Below are 23,047 nucleotides of genomic sequence, written 5' to 3'. Positions count from 1 at the left end.
CTCAGATCAACAAATGGACAGCCACTCTGTCAGAGCAGTGCAACTCAGTCCTGGTAAACATGTAGATCTGCATATTTTATAGAAGTAGAACTTTTTTTTGCAGTGCACTCTGCTTTCACAAAGTTAAAAGTAAGGTTTTAGTGCCTCATTTCACTTATGATACAGGAATAAGCTGCACGCATCAACATCATTGATGTCCAGAAGCACATGCATTTTTTGCTTTCCTTATAAATACACTTACATTCCAACTGTGTCATGGGTACTATAGAGTAAATTAAGCCAAATTGCTTTACGTTTATTTAATTATATATTTCTAAAACATGATTCTGACAATGTGTATATAAAATAGTTTAGTAATCTATTTATATTGATTCAAGCTGAACTGCTAAGAATTATAATCATAAGAATTATAGTATGGAGTGCAATGCAATATAATAGTGTGAGCAACAAGGTGACTTCGAGTTGATTTATGGCACTTGGTAAATCTGTTGTCAGCAGGGTAGAGAGAGACAGTACCAAAGGACATATGAAACTCGCAGAGATGGGATCCAAAGAAGGACCTGTGAGCTTAGATGAAGTGTTCAGCTGTTTTGTCAAGTTCTAATTTCACCTAACACATCCTCACATGGCCCTGGTTCCTTAACAAATTGCTATTTATATTGTGTCTTCGGGCCATCTGTAATATTGCGTCCATGTCACTTTGAGTTGAGATTTCTTCTGCAAATGCTTGGTGGATGATTGCAAGTCATCAGACAGACTTTACTAAATGCAATAGTCCTGCAGGTTTATTCAGTGAAAATGGGTAAAGGTGAAGTAGTGCATTTATTTAGTCACCAAACAGAAATAATGTCAGTTTTTGAAAATGCTCCCTTTCAATTAGCAAAGACAGGTTGTTCCGCCCCTAAACTCATGTCATTGGTTGAGCCAATTATTATGTCTAGCTCAGCTAGACTGTCAAATCAAATTAAATTAGTGTCGTGGCTAACATTGAAATGTTCACATTAGACTGCAAGCATTATGCATCAAGACAAACCAAGACAAATCTGTGCAGCTAATGTCAGTGATGTTAAAATTTTATAAACTATATTTATACTTGGAAAAAATGACTAAATGTAAATGTAAAATGAAAAATATGTTTTAAAATAAAAATTTTCTCACTTTACAATCTTTTTTTAAAGTTTTTTTTTTTTTTTTTTTTTTTTAAAGATGTTCTCTAACAAAGTTGCAACAGAACAAACAATGGAAAACAAATTTTAAAATTTCATTTAAACATGTAGAGACACTGATGCTTTTGTTGTCAGAATGAATCCTGCTTATTTTGCATAACAGCTTGATCAGATGCTAGTCCTGCAGCATTCAGAATGATCTGACAAGTTCTTTCACGGCTGAATGACAGTTGGGATCTTTTAAACTCTTTTTGACTTTTCCAACTTAGTTATTTTGGCAACTATCAGAGAAATATGATTCATGAACATGTGCTACTGTGAAAAGCTTTTGGTCCACACAACATTAATCAATTAAATCTTTGGGAATCAATCCTGTGAATCAGATTCTTTGGGTTCATTTGTTAAGGGATGTATAGTCAGTTATGTCATATAGTAAATAGACAAATTTTTATGAACCAAACCATCCTTTGAGAAAGGTGGGTGGTCAGTCATTTGCGGTGGATGAAAACAATGCTAGCAGGCAGGACTTGCTCCATGCAGCAAAGATGTTTCTATCTTTATGTATAATGACGCACAGTTATTTTAGAGATATGTCAGCTGTTCGGTATTAGCCTTTGGGAAAGCTGTAAAAAAAGAAAAACACTTTCAGCTGCTTGTCTGCCAAAGGAAACAGGAGATAGCACACTGACCTGGGTATCTTTGGTCAAAGTTTTGGGGATAATACTGGAGGAATATACGTGAACTATAAACTTATAGGTGGGCCTTAATGTCTTTCGGTATTTTTGTCGCTAGCTTAAAAACATTATGATAAGAAGTGTCTCTTTTGGACTTTTATGTGAAGAAAATGTCAGATTTGGCTAATGGTGAGTAAAACGGAAGATTATCTATTTGTTCCTTCTTAAAAATCTGGTCAGTATGAGCTTTTTTCTCACGCTTGATCTCAAGTTGTTGTTCTGGTGCATGATTCACAAAGAAGATTTGAGACTTAAATTAATTTTAGACAATTTACATTCCCAGTTGTTTTGCATAGTCTGATTAATACAAAAAAATAGAATATTCATAACTTCGGTGTTTTAATCTCAAGGATAGTGTCATGTTTCAAAGTATTATATACATCTGAGACCAACTATTAATTGAACGCTGGTGACATACCAATGGGACAACTGGGAAAAGTGTTTGTTTGTAATGTGAGAAAGAAGTGTGTAGGGAGTTACTGCCTTTGTCTCTTTATTTGACCCAGACAAACATCAGTTGTATCTGCACATATGGACAAAAATTAATGAACCAACCATAAAGTAAGCTAGAGTGGCAGAGACATTGGTGCATTCCAAATGATTAACTAATTACATAGAGGGAGTGCAAGCTGTAGGGAGTCTTATTTCTGTCAGTATCATATTTCATATTATAAGAGCAGCCACAGGTTGTATTCACCAATAAGATCTGTTTCTGTGATACACAAAATGGTTTTAGTTATTAAATTAGACATAGGGCTACTGCATTTTGTCAGTTAAGCACAAAGTTAATAATCGAATAAACTTGATACAGGAATGATGTGCATGTGAAAATAACAAAAGCCTAATAAGCATATTTATTGTATTATAATTCATTTTTATTTTACAATGTCGATAAGTATATGATCACACTTTTTAGAATTCAAGTTGGAGCGGTAGGCCTAATGTTGAAGTTGCTGGCCATTCCTAAAGGCTTGTGAGAAGACACGTTCCTAAACATGGCATGTAAGACTCATTTATTAATTAAGCATTCTGAATTTTATTATATCATATTTTATTTTACACTATTGCTGCTGTTAAGAAGATATGAAATCCCTGAAGTGACATTCGCATGCGCACGATTCAGTAGAAAATTTTGGCGCGAGTCACGTGTCACGTGACAGTATCCCGCGCAAGTAAAAGCTAGAAAACTTGAGCATGCGGTGATTTCTCCTCGAATGTCACTTTGGGGGCTTTGTATAGGGCAGTTTTTGTTACAAAAAAGAAACACTGATAATTATTATATTTTTGTCTTAAGTGAATAGAATTCAATTGGTAAAAGGGCTAGAAGATGTGACGCTGTGTGAGAAAGAAGCCTGTATATTTGAGGTGGTCCTCAGTCATGCCTACGTCCAGGGTCAATGGAGCAGGGATGGAGTCCCACTTAAATCCAGGCCTGTGTGTCGAATTGCCACGCAGGGCAAAAAACACACACTCACACTCACGCGCGTCACGGTTGCTGACATGGGTGTCATCAGTTTCAAGGCTGAAGGGATTGAAAGCTCTGCTATGCTGACAGTCACAGGTACTATATCATTAATATGCAACCTGTATTTAATGCAGTATAAAGTCATTTCTTTGTGGGATAATGGGTGGGATGTCTCAGAACCCAGAAGTTTTGGATAATTTACAGTTTTGGCAGTTTAAAAATTGTTAGAGTTGCCTGTGATACAGTAGCAGTTCTTTATTGTCATGTCTACTTTCTCTCAGTCAGGAATATAAAGATTGTGAAGGCTCTTCAGAATGTCAGTTTGACCGAGAGGGAGAGCGTGACATTTATCTGTGAGGTCAACTGGGAAGATGTGGATGGGAAGTGGTACAAGGATGACAGCCGGTTGAGAGCTGGGGACAATGTTAAAATAAGATGTGAGGGTATGTGTGAGAGGTTGAGTAACACATTGACTGGTGGATTATTGTGTACATTCATGGGTCGTTCACAAAATATGGTGAAAAACATGGCAACTTACTTTTTTTTCCAGTCATGAAAAAAGAACGAAGACTTCAAACTCCATATGAAAAGCATTATACTATAATCTAACCTAAAGTTTATTAAAGTTTCATGCTATATTGCACATAAATACATATATATTTGAGTTTGTCAAGTGCCTAAAACCCTGTATCACCTACTTCTAGTAATTTATTTGTTGCTAAAAAAAAAAAAAAAAAAATTAAACACTTAAGTATATAACAAGCTTGCAAAAAAAAAAAAAAAAAAAACTAAACAAACATAATAATAAAAAAATTGTCCCTAGATTACTTGATATTTACGTTTTTTAATGTTACAAACTTTGTATTCAGCAAGTACAGAAAGCTGTGGAAAAATACTTCTGAGTTCAGAGTAAAAAGAAGCTGTTTAAACCTATGTATGTTGATTTTTATTTCATGATTTAAATTTACCTTTAAATTATAATGTATTTCCATGTAGTTCATTTAAATTAGTCATGGGTGTTATATTGTTTAAAAAGTCACAGTGTGTATCTTTTTGAGGATGATCACAGAATATGATCACATTTTGTTTTGGATTCTAATTTTCTTCAGCTCTTTCAAATTCAATCAAATCTCATAAACACAGGTAAAATACACTCCCTAACCTACAAATCAGTCAAACCAGAAGATGCTGGTGAGATCAGATTCACTGCTGAGAGGGTCTCTTCAACAGCAACACTAGGAGTCAAAGGTAAAAAAAAGAGCAAATCACATTTTCCCCAATTTTGTTCAAATTTAACAATGATGATCATTGTAGAGCTTCCAGTTCATATTGTGAAGCCCCTGAGAGTGAAGATCGCCATGTACAAACATCGTGCCTTGCTGGAGTGCCAGGTCTCTCGTGCCAATGCTGCGGTTAAATGGTACAGAAGAAATTATGAAATTGTGCCAAATAGGAAGTACCAAACTATCAGTGAAGGCGTGTACCGACAGCTTATCATAGATGATGTGGGATCCTCAGATGAAGACACTTTTATCTGTGATGCTGTCGATGACAGGACTTCCTGCCAACTGTTTGTAGAGGGTGAGAAGTTAAATTTAATCCGATTTTAAGTACAATTTACTACCCAGTTTCAATATAAGCATTGATTTAACAGAATTATTCTTAGTCTACTTTAAATTCATTTAGTCTGTTAGTCTATCCTTTTGAAATGCTAAGACTTTTATGCAGTGAATATTGGATCCATTCTTACAGAGCAGGCCATCAGCATTTTGAAAGGACTCAGTTCTGTGGAGGTCATGGAGCCTAAAGAGGCTCGTTTTAAAGTGGAAACAAGTATTAAGTTAGAGAGGGCACCGAAATGGACCCTGAATGGGCAGATACTATGTCCCTGTCCAGAAATCAGGATTGAGAGGCAAGGAACCTCGAACAGACTCATTTTCACTCAAACCGACAGTAGTATGTGTGGCACTGTGCAGTTCACCTCGGGGAAGAGCAAGTCAGAAGCTCAACTCACAGTTACAGGTAATTATCTTCTAATTATTAGTTGCCAAAATTACAGGCTTTAATTGCTATCAGCATATTAGTTATTAATTTGTGCTTGGTCATTTCCACTATTTTGGCATTTAGATTTCCTTGCAGTCATGTAACGCTCAAATAAACTTTAAGCTTTAAAACCACTAATAATCAGGGTTATTTTAGTATCATTGAGATACTATTAAATTTTTTTATTAATATTTTTGAATTTGTTTTTATTTTTATATTTGTTTTCATTTTAATTTAGATTCAGCAATTTTGTTGTATGTTGTGTGTCATTCTTATTTTTTATATAGTTTTCATTTATTTTATTTTATTTCAGTTTAAGTTATTTTAGTACATCAATATGAACTGTAAGAAATGTTGATTTGCCAACTAGCTGAAATAAGCTTAAGGATTTTTAAAAATTATTTTATTTTAGTTAAAGTTTATTTTATTTCAGGTAACAAAAAAGTTTGGTTTAAGTTAATAATAACCCTCTTTAATAATTAAATATTAGCAGATCTAAAAACGAATGTCCTTTTTTCATAATGTACATGAAAATATTGTAATGCATTAATTTTAGTTTAGTGTGTGTTTTTTTAAACTAGTATTTCATTTTTAATATTAACCATTTATTGTTAATCAGTTAATCTTTGGGGCAAAGCATTTGTTTTATATGGATTGTGAATCATGTGCCTTAAATGTATTCTTGTTTATGATTTTCCAAATAGAGCGCCCTTTGATTATCAGACAGCCCATTTCTGATTTGGAGGTGAAGGAGAACGGGTCAGTTACTCTCAGCTGTGAGTTCTGTCCATCCCCCAGAGTGGTGCGCTGGTTCAAGGGTAGGACCCCCCTGTTTGCTTCCAATAAGTACACAATGAAGCGGGAAAAGAACCGGGTTGAGATGACCATCATGGGTGTGAAAGCATCAGATTCAGGAGAGTATCGCTGTCTGGCTGGTGGCTCAGAGACAAGAGGAAGAGTCAGTGTGGAAGGTACCTGCTTTTAGCTATCCATGTCCTGGAGTTGTCTTAGAATTGCATCTTTAGAGCACAGATAAGACACATACAGTACATTACAAATTATTTTTCTTTTCCTGCAGTGAAAAGGTTGAAGATCATAAGACACTTGGAGCAAGTAGAGGTCGAGGAGGATGGAACTGCAGTGTTCAGCTGTGAACTGAATCACGAGTCACCCAGTGTCCAGTGGCTGCTCAATGACCGAGTCCTATACACCAACTACATCAACAAAATCCAGAATTCTGGAAAAGCGTACAGTCTGATTTTAAAACGACTAGCTCCTCAAGAGAGCCGTGTAACATTCAAAACATTTGATATCAGCGAGTCTGCGTTCCTCAGGGTCAGAGGTGAGGTTTTCAGTTACCACGGGACTAGGAAAACAAGGTTTTAGAATAAACTGCTGTCCAACTACTCTAGATTTAAAGCAGAGACACACAAATTAACAACAGATATCAGATATTTAATTGTTTGTGTCAAGCACTTTCTTAAAGGAATATCCATATATTATGGAAATATTTTTACTCTTTCAAAGCACTATTTCTTGTAGAGTTTTTTTTCCTTTACATGTAACTTTACCAGAGCTGTGTGAGTTCATGCATAAAATTATTATTATTATATATATATATTTTTTTTAAAAAAAAATAAACATACTATAACAACCTATTTAAGGCCACACAGACAAAATATCAATTCAAAACACTGATGACACAAAACTAATCATTCAATTCCAGTGATTATAATTCTCAAGGTTTAAGGATTATCTTACCGTCATCCCTTCTCTATTATATTTTTTTACTATAAATTCTGTTGTGTCTATAGTAGAAAGGTATAGGAAATATCTTATTGTACATCATAATGTTGTAATGCCTAAATTCCCTTTAGTATACAAATTTTTTACTTTTTATGTTGTTAACTTTTTTTTTAACAAAGTAGTATAGATTTCTGATATGAGCCATTTATCAGTTATCGGGTGGAATTTCGTTGCTATATGACATTTGCTTTCTATGTCTCTTAGAGAAGCCAGCAGTGTTTCTCAGGTCATTGGAGGACGTAGCAGGTGAGGAACGTGGTGAAATCCTTTTGCAGTGTGACGTTTCCAAGCCATCAGTGACACCTGTCTGGAGGAAAGATGGTGAAATTCTGACCGCCAGTGAGAAGTATGAGATTCTCCATGTGGGAAAGTCATTGACTCTCATAATTCATAAGCTGAGAAAGGACGACGGAGGAGAGTACAGCTGTGATATTGGCTGCAGCCAAACTAAAGCGAAAGTCATAGTTCGTGGTAGGTTTTAAAATCTATATTTGAATCTACTTAAAATGAGATCTAATTAATTTAACAAAAATACACTTATTTAATGTGAGGGACTTTTTTCAGACCTGCGCATTACCATTGTCAAACGCATACGGACAACAGCTGTGCTGGAAGGGGAAAGCTGCAGCTTTGAGTGTGTCCTGTCCCATGATATCATTGATGAAGCATCGTGGATTTTGAATGGCCAACTGATTGTGAGCAATGGACGGATCATAGTCGCTAACAAAGCGTGCAAATACACAATGAGCATTCAGGAAGTTATGATATCTGATGCTGGCGAAGTGGTTTTTACCATTAAAGAGCTTAGCTGCAGGACTATGCTGTTTGTGAAAGGTGAGTCCCCTTATTATTTAAATATCACACATTTTACAAGTATTGCTCATTTTCTGTTTATTTTGTTCTTAGAGAGACCTGTGACGGTTTTTAGGGATATGCTAAATGTTACAGCAACACCTGGTGAAGATCCAGAGCTCAGCTGTGAGATCACGAAACCTGATGCAACAGTTAAATGGCTGAAAAATGGGCGGCTAATTAGAGTAAGCCCAAAATATGAAATTAACCAAAATAATTATCTGGTGAAGCTCATCATCCATAATGCAGCTATAATGGACTCAGGAGAGTACTGCTGTGAGGCTGATGGGATTGCTACAAGGGCGAGATTAGATGTCAGAGGTAAATACTCATTTTATACACTTGTTTTTAATATTTCCCAGTGCAGAAGCTTTGTTCATTCTGCTGAGTGTCATAAACTCTGTTAATCTTTTCTCATTGTGAATTCAGACTTGCAACATACATTTGCAAAGGAACTGAAGGATATGCGTGCAGAGGAAAAGGGTATAGTGACCATGGAGTGTGAAACCAGGAGGCCTGCTGCTACCGTGACCTGGTTAAAAGGCCTAACGGTGCTCTGCTCGGGACAGAAGTACATGATGAAGAAGAAAGATGTTGTCCTCACTCTGACCATCTTCAATCTGGAGAAAAGTGACAGTGCTGTCTATACCTGTGATGTTGGGACAATGCAGAGCAGGGCTTTACTTACAATTCAAGGTAGACAAATTAGATTTGTCTTTATTGACTTAAATTAATAAATGTCATAAAAATATAATATAATAATAAGGTTGTAAATCTGAGATTACTAGATGATACGTTACAAGAATGGTAACATTTGGACACTATGGGCCAGTTTTACTAACGGCTTGCGCCAGCGGAAAACCATCTTTTGGTGTTAAAATAGTACTGTCAGTATTTACCAAAGACACGCAGTGACAAATTAGCGCTGGAAAGGCAAGGACACAGTTATTTTAGCGCCTGACTTTATTGAATATACATTTGTTAGATTTTTCCTTTCAGATGCAAAAGTTACAGGAGGAGAGTATTCAAATGAATCACAATGCAATTTACTAACTTTGCATTCGTCAAATTACTGGTATTTTAGCATTTATTTAACACCCCAAAAAAGCTTAACCTATTTTGCACTTTAAATGGCTGCAATTATTGTTGCTAGGAGGAGGCACCGTAGAAAACAGAGATTGCGTGGTAGAAGGGAGAGGATTGGCCTCCGGTTCTTTTCAACGTACTGTGGCTTCTTTATTTCTTTATTCTTTATTTGTGACAATGCTAATTTGCTCTGCGCTTGGTATATTGTGTTGGTTGATATGTAAATGAGATGTTGTGTCTGTGTTCTTTATTTTGTGCATTGTTAGTAAATCACCTGCAGAAATGTACCCTAACATCGGCTCTGTTTTGGGATTGTGCTGTCGCGCTAATTTGCCCTGTTTAGTAAAACTGGCCCTGTGAATTTTAAGACATGTTCAGTTTTTATACATCTGTCATATTTTTCATATGAAACTGGCCCTCAGGTCAAAAAGTAGTCATTGTGGATGAACTAGAAGATAAAGAGTGTCTAGAAGGAGATACCATCACCTTTAAGTGTCGGATCTGCCCAAGTGACTACACTGATGTCAAATGGTACCTGGATGAGACCTTGCTCTACACTAATGATCTTAATGAGATCAAGATGATACCTGGTGGATACCACACTCTTACCTTCAAACAGCTTGCACGTAAAGACACCGGCACCATCTCTTTCGAGGCTGGGGACAAAAGATCATACGCATCACTATTAGTTAGAGGTAACTGTCATAAATCCTGACACTTGACAAGATGCCTGTGGCAAATATAGTGGATAACTATTAAAAATTCTCATAAGGACACCTTTACAAAAGATACTTTGAGATGAAACTGTCAGTTTCTTTTACTGCTTTGGTATAATTTCTGACAACTTTTTGATGGTTCAAAAACCTCAAAAGAGGAATTTTAAATCAGAAAGTTATTTTAAGTCTTGTTTAAAAATTTTTTTGTCTTTGTATTGACTATTATAAAGTAAAAAAATGTGAAACAAAATGCAATACAGATCAAAGTGTACAGAAGGTGTGCCAAACCCAATTCCTGGAGATCAACCTTCCTGCAGAGTTCAGCTCCAACCCTGATCAAACACAACTGAACCATCTAATTAGGATCTAATGGAGCACTTGATAATTACATGCAATATGTGTTACAAGGACACCTTAAAATAAAAGTGTTACCAAAAATGATTGTCTTTAAAATACAACTTATTTGAATTACAGAGAGACGCCCCACAATAACTAAAGCATTGGAAGACACGGAAGCAATTGAAGGAGGAAGTTTAGTGCTTTTATGCAAGACCTCAAAGCCATGTCATATTGTTTGGTACAAAGATGGCTGTTTAATCTGGAATTCCTCAAAGTACTTAGTGAGTCGATCGGGAAATGAAGCCAGGCTGGCCATCCGTGATGTGAAAGACAGTGATGCAGGGGTGTACGAGTGCGATGCAGGATCTGTCAGCACTAAAGCCACCGTGACTGTTAAAGGTATTTCAAACGTCTCTTTTGTGCAAATTACCAAATAAGGTTTAGTTTTTCTAAGTTTTTTTTTTTTTTTTTAAATTTGGTTGAAATTTGAAATCTTTATGTTTGTTTCACATTAGTTATTCCTGCTGAGTTTACAAAAGCGCTTCAGAACCAAGAGGTCAAAGAGGGAGAGAGTGTAACGCTGATGTGCGAATACTCTATACCCGGGGTCCAGTTTGTGTGGCGCAAAGGACCCGAGACGCTAAAATCTAGTGAGAAGTACCACATGAGGCAGAGGAAATCTTGCATTTCTCTTACAATACACAATTTGAAGCCAGAAGATTCAGGGAATTACACATGCATTTGCAGAGACCAAAGAACTATGGCTACTCTTACAGTCAATGGTATTGATATTGATTGCAATGAAAATGAAATTATAGTATTCAACTTTGATCTTATAGCTTTACTTATGCCATTTCATCCATTCCAGCGGTTCCTATATCATTTATTAAAGAGCTCAAGAACCAAGAGACAGATGAAGGTAAAAATGTGACATTACGCTGTGAGCTTTCTAAAGCTGGAATCCCAGTGGAATGGTTGAAAGGTGAACAAACTCTCTTGCCTGGGGAGAAGTATCAGATGAGGCACATAGTCACCATACTAGAGCTGGTAATCAGAAGTCCAGTTCATGAGGACAGTGGAACGTACATCTGTGTGTGTGAGGATCAAAGGACCAAAGCCATTGTCAAAATACGAAGTAAGACAACATATTAAATATATACTGTAGAATTTGATTTTCCAGTACTCTGAATGCTGAAAATGGAGCTTATATATCCTTTTATATTTCCTTAGCTCAACCTATCACGTTCAAACAGAAGTTAAGAAATCAAATGGCTGAAGAGGGAAACAGTATAATCTTACACTGCGAGATATCCAAACCAGACACCCCTGTCCAGTGGAGAAAAGAAAGCAGCCTTCTCAGGTCTGGGGAGAAGTACAAAATCAGACAGAGAGGCTGCATGCTAGAGCTGAAGATTTTTAATTTGACGCAAGATGATAGCGGAGTCTATAGCTGTACAAGCGAAACTGCTGAGACCTCAGCCAACATCACAGTTAGCGGTAAGTAGTTCAATTCACTAATAAAGTGAATAAAGACTATTTAGTTGTTTCAGTTTGTTATTTGCCTAATAAATGACAATACAGTTTTAGGTTTAAAGTTTTGACAGATTCCTAATTTTTTATTTTTTTTGTCTTTATGACAGGTGGACGAAAAAACTTAAGCATGTCTGTGTGTGTGTGTATATATATATATGTACACACACATAAAGTGAGAACATACAGTCATCTGTTCACCTGTTGGTTTGCCAAAGTTGAAAGAACAAAAATATGGATGCTCTTATTTGTTTCTTTTTCTTTTGTAGCTCAACCTGTTACTTTTAAAGAGAAGCTGAAGAACCTGGTAGCCGAGGAAGGGAAAATGATAACATTGCACTGTGAGCTTTCTAAAACCGGTGTCCCAGTAGAATGGTGGAATGGTGAGGAACTGCTCCAGCCTGGAGAGAAGTATAAGATGAGAGAACGAGACACATCAGTTGAGCTGATCATCTGTGAGGCCATGCCTGAAGACAGTGGAGTCTACAGATGTGTCTGTGGAGACCAAAAGACCAAAGCTACAGTCAAAGTTGTTGGTAGGGTTTTGTATCATTGATTTGTTTTCATTATTATAAAATGTATATTATTATAAAATTCATATGGTGGTTTCACAGGTGCTCCTGCTAGTTTTAAGCAAAACCTTAAGAACCAAGAAGCTCTGGAAGGCAAATCTATGACCCTTCACTGTGAGCTTTCCAAAGCTGGAGTACCCGTGGAATGGTGGAGAGGAGATAAACCGCTCCTTCCAGGGCCACGGTACCAGATGAGGCTGGATGGAAAGATTGCAGAGTTGGAAATAACTAATGTTTTCCCTGATGATGCTGGGATATACAGCTGTGTGACTGGAAGCCAAAAGACAACAGCTGAAGTGAAAGTCAAAAGTAATGTCAAAAACATGTTAAATATATACTGTATACTGTACAGTACTGTTCAAAAGTTTAATGTCAGTAGATTTTTTTAATTAATAATTTTATTCCGCAAAGCTGCTTTAAACTGATCAAATATGGAAGTAAAGGCATTTATAATGTTAAAAATATCTCTCAAATAAATACTGTTCTTTTGAACTTTCTACTTATCAAAGAATCCTAAAAAAAGTATAATTTCTGCAAAAATATTCAGCAGCATTTTACCATAGTGTATATATAATATGATTACTGCCTGTGAGTTCAATTGATCATATTAAAAGACCTGTCAATGTTTTCTCAGCCCTTCCAATTACTTTCAAGCGAGAGCTTCAGAATCAGATATCTACAGAGGGTGAGAGTGCAGTATTTACCTGTGAACTTTCAAAGCCTGGTGCTCCAGTTGAGTGGAGGAAAGGTAGAGTGATGCTGAAAAGTGGAGCCAAATATCAGATGATGCTTGAGGGGCGATTAACCAAACTGCTGATAAATAATCTAGTTGAGGGTGATGCGGGAAATTACACCTGCAAAACCAAAGATTCACAATCGACAGCTGAATTGACGGTTCAAGGTAAGATCCAATCCGTTATAAATATAAACAAAGTACTGCTGAATTTTTGGACATTATGGATTTCATATGCATTTCATTTTCATCGCCATTTGATTTTTGTCTAGCGTTGAGTGATCAAGTTCTTCCATTTCATTAAAAATGTCAATTTCTTCCACAGCTACATTAGCACTCTGTCATGACATTACATCAGCCACGTTCACAGGTTTAATTCATCTCTCAACAGTGATACAAATCACTGTTGGATTTTCATTATATGATGTTTAAATTCATACCTTCAAATTACACTCATTATTTGACATCAGAAGAGTTTTGCGCTCTGAAATCCCTTTATTTGTTATTAGTTGATTTAAACTACAGCAGAAAAGTAGGCTTTATTTTTGACCCATTAATCACAACATGGGCTAGTTATAAAGATCTGTGGTGTGTTGGTGTACATAATACATCAATCAAATGAACCTCAATAGATGACATTTCTTTGATGACCACCTGATGTAGTTATTAAAGGTGATTGCTCTCAAGCTCAAAAAGTATACACTGATACATTTAGGTAGCCCTTTGCTGATGGAAAGACACAACATTCACGCTTTTTGCCAGTTTATAACCTTCATGAATACAGGCTTACTCAATTCTTGGCTTTCTAAAGGACTACCTGCTACCTTTAAAACAAATTTGAAGAACCAGGAAACTCAGGAGGGGAACAGTGTCAATCTGTACTGTGAACTTTCTAAAGCTGGTGTTCGAGTAGAGTGGTGGAAAGGAAAAGAACTGCTCAAGACTGGAGAAAAATATCAGTTGAGACAGAAAGAAGCAACAGTAGAGTTGTTAATAAGGAAGGCACAACCAGAAGACAGTGGAGTGTATCGCTGCGTATGTGGAGAATACACGACTGAAGCCACCATCAAAGTAAATGGTATGATCCAAGATGTTTTCATATGCAGGTTCCTGTATTCAAGGATTGAATTTGAATTTGTTGTTAGAAATTCTAAAGCAATTAAAAAGCTTATCAGATCATGCAACATCTTCATCATTGTACTGCTCTGTGTAGCTCTCCCCATCACTTTCAAACAAGAACTTAAGAATCAAGAAGGTGAAGAAGGGAATATCATCACATTGCGCTGTGATCTCTCTAAGGCCAGTACTGATGTGAAGTGGTTGAAGGGAGAGGAAGTCCTAAAGCATGGAGAAAAGTACCAGTTGAGACAGATAGCAACTAAAATGGAGCTTGTTATCAGAAAAGCCATACCTGAAGACAGTGGAGTCTACTTTTGTGTATGCCCTGATCAGACATCCAAAGCTACAGTTAAAATCAATGGTACAAAACTTAAGCAATTTATTAAATAAATGCAGACTTTTAGGTCAAATATTCTGCTTAGGTGACTCAGATATTTTTGCGATTTCTTAGCTCTCCCGATCACTTTCAAACAAAACTTGAGAAATCAAGAAGTGGTGGAAGGAAACACAGTTGCTTTCCGTTGTGAGCTTTCCAAACCGGGAGCTACGGTGAAATGGTGGAGGGGTGAAGAGGTGCTGCAGGTTGGAGAAAAGTACCAGATGAGGACTGAGGGACGGATTGCTGAGCTTCTCATTAAAAATGTCAACTCTGAAGATGTCGGCTTCTACAGCTGCACTACCGGAAAGGAAAAAACGACAGCGGAGGTCAAAGTTAGGGGTACGCTATAATACTGCAAGATCTGATCTTGATCTTTCATTAATTTTGCAATTACGTAGTAACTTTCCATTTTGGATCATTCTCCAACTTGAATACATTTTGTATGGTTTTCATAGCTCTACCTGTCACTTTCAAACGAGAACTTCAAAACGAAGTAACCAAAGAAGGTGGGCAAGCTGTGTTTAGTTGTGAGCTCTCTAAACCCGGTGCACAAGTCGACTGGAGAAGGAAGAGTTATTCTCAAGCCTGATGATAAATATGAAATGAAGCAAGAGGGTACATACCAAACTGGTCATACGTAATGTTGAAGCAAGTGATGCTGGGAACTATTCATGTAAAACCAAGGATTCTGAGTCAACTGCTGAGCTAACTGTGAAGGGTAAGGCATGCAGGCTTTTTGCAGCGGCAGCTTAGCACATTTTGTCTTTCTTGGCTTGCTGCTATTACATTGTATTGCTTCTTGTGCTGTAGTTTTGAGCTTTGCTGTGCTTTGAGGGCCTGCATGGCTTTGTAGTAAAATAATCTGGCATACCATATCTTTTTGTTAACGTTTCCAGTTCCACCTATCACTTTTAAAGTCAAGTTAAAAAATCAGGAAGTTGAAGAAGAAAATAAACTTGTGTTGCACTGTGAGCTCTCAAAAGCTGGATGTCCTGTTGAATGGAGGAAGGGGGAAGAGCTTCTTAGGTCAGGGTATAAATATCAAATCCGAGAACATGATGTTACAAGGGAGCTGATCATCACAAAGGCCATGCCTGAAGACAGTGGAGTCTACAGCTGCATTTGTGGGGAGCAGAAGACCAAAGCCACGATCCGAGTATTCGGTATGGATGAAAGTTTTACAGAAAAATTAGCTTTTTTTGGCAGCTTTAGCTCACTATGAGCTAACGTGTTACTGTGCTACTCTTCAGCCACACCAGTAACATTCAACCAAAACCTGAAGAGCCAAGAGGCCCCTGAGGGAGGTGTTGTTATTCTGCATTGTGAGCTGTCCAAAGCTGGGGTACCAGTAACATGGTTAAAAGGGGACGAGGAGCTCTGCAATGGGACTAGATACAAGATAAAGCAGGAGGGATTGGTTGCCGAATTACACATTAAAAACGTTCTTCCCATGGATGTTGGGGAATACAGCTGCATTGTTGGAGACCAGAAGACTACAGCTGAAGTTAATGTTAGGGGTAGGTCCAATGCCACTTTAATGGGTACACACTCTCAATGGGTACAAACAAGATCCTTCTGATTTTTGAATAATCGGATTCAGCCAAATCAGATTTTGTCATTGCAAATTAACTAATGTTGTCTAAAGACACCTGTTTGTGTCTACACCCATTAGCTTGACAACATTTTCACAGTGCTGTAAACACTATGATACCCAAGACTGGAAATGATAGAATGTGGGGGACCAGATAGTGAATTTAGAGGGGGGATGCCATTTTGATTCAAACTAGTTATATTTGTAAGGAAAATTAAGAGGATTTTGTTTCTACAAAATAGCCTCGATAAAGCTGTACGGGTTATAAAATTAACCTGTTTTGCGATTGGAAGTTAATCTTCATGTATTACAGAAGATTTCTATTTAACTTGTTTAATAGAAACTTTTAAAGAAAACTTGTTTTTCCTCAAAGATATAACTTGTATAGATAACTTGTTTTTCATCAAAGAAAAAAATTAATTTCTACAAAAATATTAAGCTGCACAACTTTTCATTATTCATAAGAAATGTTTCTTGAGCAGCAAATCCTTATTAGATAGATGCATGTTAGAATGATTTCTCATTTTGGATCATGTGACACTGATGTCTGGAGTAAAGGCTGCTGAAAAATCAACTTTGCCATTACAGGAATAAATAACATTTTAAAATGTATTAAAAAAGAAAACAGTTATTTCAAACTGCAATAGTATTTCACAATATTATATTTTTATATTCTATATATTTAGATTATTTTCTGTCAAATAAATGCATCCTAGGTGAGCATAAGCTTCATAATGCTTCTTTCAAAAACATTAAAAATCTTACTGACCCCAAACTTTAGAATGGTCGTATATGTGTATTTTTATTTGAATAGGATCTTGTCATCTTAAAATTGCCTTGGAATAATGAAAAAAATCTCTCCTGACTCCTCAGCTAGGGTCTCACAACTGAACCTCAGCCATTTCCACCATTATTGATACCCTCATGATCCTTTCATGAACTCTGTATGATACCCTTCATGAATCACAGGGTCATACACACACAGTGTCATATCATATCATAAACTCTACCAATTAACTTTCCGACATGATTTCTAATTTGCAATTTTTCTCTCAACATACTTTTGAGCTGTTGTTGAGATCATACTTCTTAAACCTCTCACAGCTGCTGCCTCTGTGTTCTTTGAGAAAGAGCTTGAGAGTCAAGAAGCAATGGAGGGGGATTCTGTCCTGTTTCGTTGTTTGCTCTCTAGCGATAATGCCCCAGTGACCTGGAGAAAAGATACAAATCAGATCACACAGGGTGGGCGATATACCCTCCACCGTAAAGGTTCAACCCAGGAGCTCGAAATCAGGAAACTGAGAATGCAGGATGCTGGCATGTACTCATGCAGCGTCAGAGGCAAGAACACCTCTGCGACCCTCAGAGTGATAGGTAAGTCAAAACAAACCTACATAAAAAGTTAACAAGAAAGTGTAGCTTGCCTTCAAACATAAACAAAGTCCAAGGACTTGACTTCTGTGAATTCACAACAGAGGTGTTCCTTTATTCGGTTCCTTTCCAGAGCGTGTGAGGATTGTGAAAGGACTGCGTGACTTGACAGTTACTGCAGGTGAGAGCGCACACTTTGTGTGTGAGCTTTCACATGAGAACATCCTTGATGGGGTTTGGTGGCTTGGTTCCAATGAACTTCAGGAGAACGAGATGAACCAGATGAGTATCTGTGGTCGAGAACATCACTTGGTGCTCACTATGACCACAACTGAAGAGTCAGGTGTTGTATCCTTTGTGGTAGGAAATGAAAAGACCTCTGCTCGTCTTCGTGTGAACAGCAAACCTACAGGTGAGTGTAAAAATCCTTATTGCAAGTAATTTCTTTTATTTATTTACTATTAACAAGCGGACAAACTGATATATAAAATAAACTGATTTACCAAAATGTAATGTATCCTTTTAACTGCATACTCTAAAGTGCATTCTCTCTTTGTAGTTTTCATAGAGGAAAGACTGAAGGACATGACCATTTTTGAGGGAGATTCTGCCACCCTATCCTGTGTGACTTCTGACACCTGCACACCTGTCACCTGGAAACGAAATAATGTAACCCTGCTCTCTGGGGAAAAGTATGAACCTCTGAAACACGGGAAACGTAGCGTTCTTCTGATTCATAAAGTCAGAAAAGAGGATGCTGGGATTTACATGTGTGATACAGGAGACATGCAGAGTAGTGCTACTCTTACAGTCAAAGGTGGGAACAGCTTGAAACATATTTACTCAAACTTTAAAGATTATTATTTTAATAATAACAATAATATTCTTAATAATAATCTATTACTTTTAATAAAATGAAATAAATAATTATTAGATTTTTTTAAAAGTGAATTAAATGATCAGCTTTAGTATGTCTTTGTTTGAAACATGATTTATTTTTAAATTCATACATTCATTCCCTATTTTTTATTTTTAATTGGTACTCCTAGTACTTCATATTTCAGTTATAAAATTTTTAAATATTGTTTCAGAGAAGGAAATTGTGAAATTGTCACGTATATCTAAGCGGCTCTTTGCTTACTCTCAGAACGTCCTTTGTTTTTCTGCCGGGAGCTCCAAAACCAAGAAGCAGAAGAGGGTGAGACTACTTTCTTGTGCTGTGAATTGTCTCAACCTGGAGTTGCAGTTGAGTGGAAGAAGGGAGCAGTTCTTCTTAGCCCTGGTAACAAATATGAGATGAAACAGGATGGATGTGAGCTGCAGCTACAGATCAATGACCTCACAAGTCAAGACAGTGGAGCCTACAGGTGTTGTGCTGATGGCATTGAGACAAGGGCTAGTATTACTGTAAAAGGTAATACAAAAATAATTGCTTGTTTATATATTTCATTTGATGGTGAGGATTTGATCTATGCATGAACTGAATATCAGTGAATGAGTGGAAATATTCAGTAATACTTTATAAAATGCATTAATTGCACTTAGTACTTTGTTCAGTAAAAGTTTTTTTTTATTTTTTATTTTTACTGTTTCTTCTTCCCTTGTGCCACAGAGCGTTCTTTATTTTTCCATGAAGAGCTCCAAAACCAAGAAGCAGAAGAAGGTGAATCAGCGTTCCTGTGCTGTGAGCTCTCTAAACCTGGAGTAGCAGTACAGTGGAAAAAGGGGGCAATGCTGGTGAAAAATGGACAGAAGTATGAGATGACGCAAGAGGGCAATGAAGTACAACTTCAGATCCATGATCTCACAAGTCAAGATAGTGGTACCTACAGATGTTGTGCTGGCAACATAGAGACACGGGCTAATATCATTGTTAAAGGTAGGAATGCACAATAATAATACGGTTATGGGATATATTTCTATTCATTGTTGTAGTTTTAGTCGATATTGGATATTTTATTGTTCGTGCTCATTCCCCCTATTTTTACATTCAATGTAGATCACTTAAAACACTAATAGTTATATAACATTATTAAATGTAATCTTTAGCAAATCTCATTTTCATAATGTATATTATAATGCTATGATGCATACATTTATTTGTAGCATTTAAAACTATTAATTTTAGTTTGTAATGTTTTATTTTTAATGTGAAAAAAATAAATATATAGAATTTTAATACTGATCATGTATCAATTATCAGTCATATAATGTAAATAATAATTTGTTGGTATCAGACAACAATTTTACTACCAGTGCATCCTTAAATGTTTGCAACAGAGTATGTGTATAATGATAATATAGTTTTTTAATTAAGGCATGGATATTCATCTGTCATTGGTGTTTAAGTAAGACCATGTAGCAAAAGACTAAAAGAAACCATTTCCTGCAAATCTAGTTAGCGCTAATTTGCTTTCCCTTTTCAGAGCAACCTCTTTTCTTCTGTGAGGAACTCCATAACCAGGAAGCAGAGGAGGGCGAGACAGCCTTCCTTTGCTGTGAGCTTTCTAAACCTGGAGTTGAAGTGCAGTGGAAGAAGGGGGCAATACGATTGAGACCGGGAGACAAATATGAGATGAAACAAGATGGCTGCAGAGTACAGCTACGGATCCATGGCCTGACACGTCAGGATAGTGGCACATACAAGTGCTGCTCTGGAAGCCTGGTAACCACAGCATCCATTGTACTCAAAGGTGAGAATCGTGAAATTAGAGCACCATACTATGATGTTGTGAAAAAGTATTTGCCCCCTTCTGATTTATTGTACAATATTAAAATATATATTTAAAAATAAAAACAAAATGAAATAACATAAACATAAACAAATATGCTTATTTATTAAAGACTTTTTAATTCCTAAAGACTGAATAATTGAAAGATTACAATTTATTTTTCAGAACATCCTTTGTACTTCATCAAGATGCTTGAGTGTCAAGAAGCAGAAGAGGGCGAAACTGCCTTGCTTTGCTGTGAGCTTTCCAAACCTGGGGCTGCCGTACAGTGGAAGAAGGGATCTGTGCTGCTAAAGCCTGGAAGGAAGTATGAAATAAAGCAGAATGGTAGTGAACTGCAGCTTCAGATCCATGAGCTCACAAGCCAAGACAGTTGTGTCTACACATGCTGTGTTGGTAGTCTAGTGACTTCAGCATCTCTGGAAGTGAAAGGTATGGTATATTCAATTTAGCTTCCAAGATGAGTTGTTAGAGTACACATCAATTAACATACTTATTTGCTGCATCCAGAACAACCTCTGTTTTTCTGTGAGGAGCTCCAAAAGCAAGAAGTAGAAGAGGGTGAGACTGCCATACTGAGCTGTGAGCTCTCTAAACCTGGAGTGGAAGTGCACTGGAGGAAGGGAATTGTTTTGCTTAGACCAGGAAACAAATATGAGATGAAGCAAGATGGCTGTAAATTACAGCTTCTGATACATGAGCTCAACAGTCAGGACAGTGGTGTCTATAAATGTTGTGCTGGTAGCTTGGCGACCACAGCATCTATCAAAGTGAAAGGTATGTGTTTTTCTAGAATGAAAATTCTACAAAATTGTTAAATCAGCTGACTTGAATAAAATACAGAAAAGTAGAGATGCAATAATCTATGCACTGGATAGGAAAACGAGTAAGTATTAAGCGATCCAGCACAAGATTAGCTTTATTTCATGTAGTAAAAATTGTTCAAATTTATTTGGTGTTCTCCAGAATCACCAGTTGTCTTCCAAGAGGAGCTCCAAAGCCTTGAAGCAGAGGAAGGTGAGACGGCCACCCTGACCTGTGAGCTGTCTAAACCTGGAGTTGCTGTGAAGTGGAAGAAGGCATCAGTGTTGCTTAAGCCAGGCAACAAGTATGAGATGAAACAAGATGGCTGTCTACAACAGCTTCAAATATATGATCTGAAACATGAAGATAGTGGTTTGTATAAATGTTGTGCTGACAGTCTGGTGACAACTGCTTCACTTGTGGTAAAGGGTAAGGGACATAAAAATATTCAGACATAAAAATCACTCAATCGTTAATCTTTTTTTTTATCTTTCCAGTTGTTTCAGTAAAGCATGAATGCATACTTTTTGTTTGTCTTCTACAGAACATCCCTTGTTCTTTTCCAAGGAGCTCCAAAACCAGGAAGCAGAGGAGGGTAGGACAGCAGTATTTTGCTCTGAGCTCTCTAAACCTGGAGTTTCTGTGCAGTGGAAGAAGGGAACAGTGTTGCTGAAGCCTAGTAGAAAATATGAGATTAAAGAGGATGGCTGTCAACTACAGCTTCAGATACATGAGCTAACAGCTCAGGACAGTGGGGCCTACAAATGTTGTGCTGGTAGCCTGGTCACAACTGGCTCTCTTGTGATAAAAGGTAATTCAAATGCCAATTTCCACATTTTGACCTTTGACATAAGAACTAAATAATTTCAGCAAGAAACAAATGGACACATGAACAGATTAAAGACATGTATGATTTTGTTTTCCCTCTACAGAAAAGCCATTGTACTTCTCGAAGGAGCTCCAAAACCATAAAGCAGAGGAGGGTAAGTCAGCCATATTGTGCTGTGAGCTCTCTAAACCTGGAGTTTCTGTGCAGTGGAAAAAGGGAGCAGTGCTTTTGAAGCCTAGTAACAAATATGAGATTAAAGAGGTTGGCCCCAAGCTACAGCTTCAGATCAATGAGCTAACAGCTCAGGACAGTGGGGCCTACAAATGTTGTGCTGGAAACCTGGTCACAACTGCTTCTCTTGTAATAATAGGTAAATCGATTATTCACTTGCCCATTTTGATATAAAGTACACATGAACAGATTACAGACATATATGTTTTGTTATCCCCCTACAGAAAAGCCATTGTTCTTCTCTGAGGAGCTCCAAAACCAAGAAGCAGAGGAGGGTAAGATGGTCACACTACACTGTGAGCTCTCTAAATCTGGAGTTTCAGTGCAATGGAAGAAGGGAACAGTTTTGTTGAAGGCTAGTGAAAAATATGAGATAAAACAGGATGGCCGTGAACTACAGCTTCAGATCAATGAGCTAACAGCACAAGACAGTGGGGCCTACAAATGTTGTGTTGGGAACCTGGTCACAACTGCTTCACTTGTGGTAAAAGGTGAGTGAATTATTCAAATACAATTTTTCCATGCTTTGATGTTTGACATAATCAGTTTGTTTATGATTTAATATGTGCTTTTTTCTGCTGAGTATGTAAAGACAGAGATATTTTTTCCCCTTCCAGAACAGCCATTGTTCTTCTCTGAGGAGCTCCAAAACCAAGAAGCAGAGGAGGGTAACACAGTTACATTGCACTGTGAGCTCTCTAAACCTGGAGTTTCAGTGCAGTGGAAAAAGGGAACAGTGCTTTTAAAGCCTAGTAAAAAATATGAAATTAAACAGGATGGCCAGCAGCTACAGCTTCAGATCCATGAGCTAACAACTCAGGACAGCGGGGCCTACAAATGTTGTGTTGGGAGCCTTGTCACAACTGCTTCTCTGGTGGTAAAAGGTGAGTGAAGTTATTCAAATGTAATAGCTGTAAGTATGGTGTTTGGTATAACCATTTTTGGACTG

At 37.1% G+C, this 23,047-nt stretch overlaps 1 protein-coding gene across 1 annotated transcript in view; it reads left to right on the top strand.

Annotated features, from left to right (window-relative positions):
* Positions 1-2,667: 2,667 nt before the first annotated feature.
* obscna (obscurin, cytoskeletal calmodulin and titin-interacting RhoGEF a) overlaps positions 2,668-23,047 on the top strand; it is a 41,895-nt gene continuing 21,515 nt past the window's right edge. Inside the window, exons 1-41 of the mRNA XM_042730412.1 lie at positions 2,668-2,902; positions 3,195-3,461; positions 3,647-3,808; positions 4,509-4,613; positions 4,680-4,946; positions 5,118-5,387; positions 6,113-6,379; positions 6,487-6,750; positions 7,419-7,685; positions 7,779-8,048; positions 8,121-8,387; positions 8,496-8,762; positions 9,575-9,847; positions 10,343-10,606; positions 10,723-10,989; positions 11,076-11,342; positions 11,438-11,704; positions 12,007-12,273; positions 12,352-12,618; positions 12,944-13,210; positions 13,854-14,120; positions 14,256-14,522; positions 14,613-14,879; positions 14,996-15,123; positions 15,613-15,703; positions 15,791-16,057; positions 17,236-17,505; positions 17,636-17,914; positions 18,062-18,319; positions 18,650-18,916; positions 19,115-19,312; positions 19,929-20,195; positions 20,400-20,666; positions 20,745-21,011; positions 21,201-21,342; positions 21,436-21,467; positions 21,583-21,633; positions 21,971-22,227; positions 22,323-22,373; positions 22,481-22,589; positions 22,716-22,982. Of these exons, the coding sequence (XP_042586346.1) occupies positions 2,896-2,902; positions 3,195-3,461; positions 3,647-3,808; positions 4,509-4,613; positions 4,680-4,946; positions 5,118-5,387; positions 6,113-6,379; positions 6,487-6,750; positions 7,419-7,685; positions 7,779-8,048; positions 8,121-8,387; positions 8,496-8,762; positions 9,575-9,847; positions 10,343-10,606; positions 10,723-10,989; positions 11,076-11,342; positions 11,438-11,704; positions 12,007-12,273; positions 12,352-12,618; positions 12,944-13,210; positions 13,854-14,120; positions 14,256-14,522; positions 14,613-14,879; positions 14,996-15,123; positions 15,613-15,703; positions 15,791-16,057; positions 17,236-17,505; positions 17,636-17,914; positions 18,062-18,319; positions 18,650-18,916; positions 19,115-19,312; positions 19,929-20,195; positions 20,400-20,666; positions 20,745-21,011; positions 21,201-21,342; positions 21,436-21,467; positions 21,583-21,633; positions 21,971-22,227; positions 22,323-22,373; positions 22,481-22,589; positions 22,716-22,982 (9,088 nt within the window). The 5' untranslated portion in view covers positions 2,668-2,895. The remainder of the gene's footprint in view (positions 2,903-3,194; positions 3,462-3,646; positions 3,809-4,508; positions 4,614-4,679; positions 4,947-5,117; positions 5,388-6,112; positions 6,380-6,486; positions 6,751-7,418; positions 7,686-7,778; positions 8,049-8,120; positions 8,388-8,495; positions 8,763-9,574; positions 9,848-10,342; positions 10,607-10,722; positions 10,990-11,075; positions 11,343-11,437; positions 11,705-12,006; positions 12,274-12,351; positions 12,619-12,943; positions 13,211-13,853; positions 14,121-14,255; positions 14,523-14,612; positions 14,880-14,995; positions 15,124-15,612; positions 15,704-15,790; positions 16,058-17,235; positions 17,506-17,635; positions 17,915-18,061; positions 18,320-18,649; positions 18,917-19,114; positions 19,313-19,928; positions 20,196-20,399; positions 20,667-20,744; positions 21,012-21,200; positions 21,343-21,435; positions 21,468-21,582; positions 21,634-21,970; positions 22,228-22,322; positions 22,374-22,480; positions 22,590-22,715; positions 22,983-23,047) is intronic.

This window comes from Cyprinus carpio, chromosome B8, assembly GCF_018340385.1.
Source record: "Cyprinus carpio isolate SPL01 chromosome B8, ASM1834038v1, whole genome shotgun sequence".
In the NCBI taxonomy this organism is placed as follows: domain Eukaryota; kingdom Metazoa; phylum Chordata; class Actinopteri; order Cypriniformes; family Cyprinidae; genus Cyprinus; species Cyprinus carpio.
The sequence above is the reverse complement of the archived record's forward strand: the minus strand, read 5'-3'. Positions and strand labels throughout refer to the sequence as shown.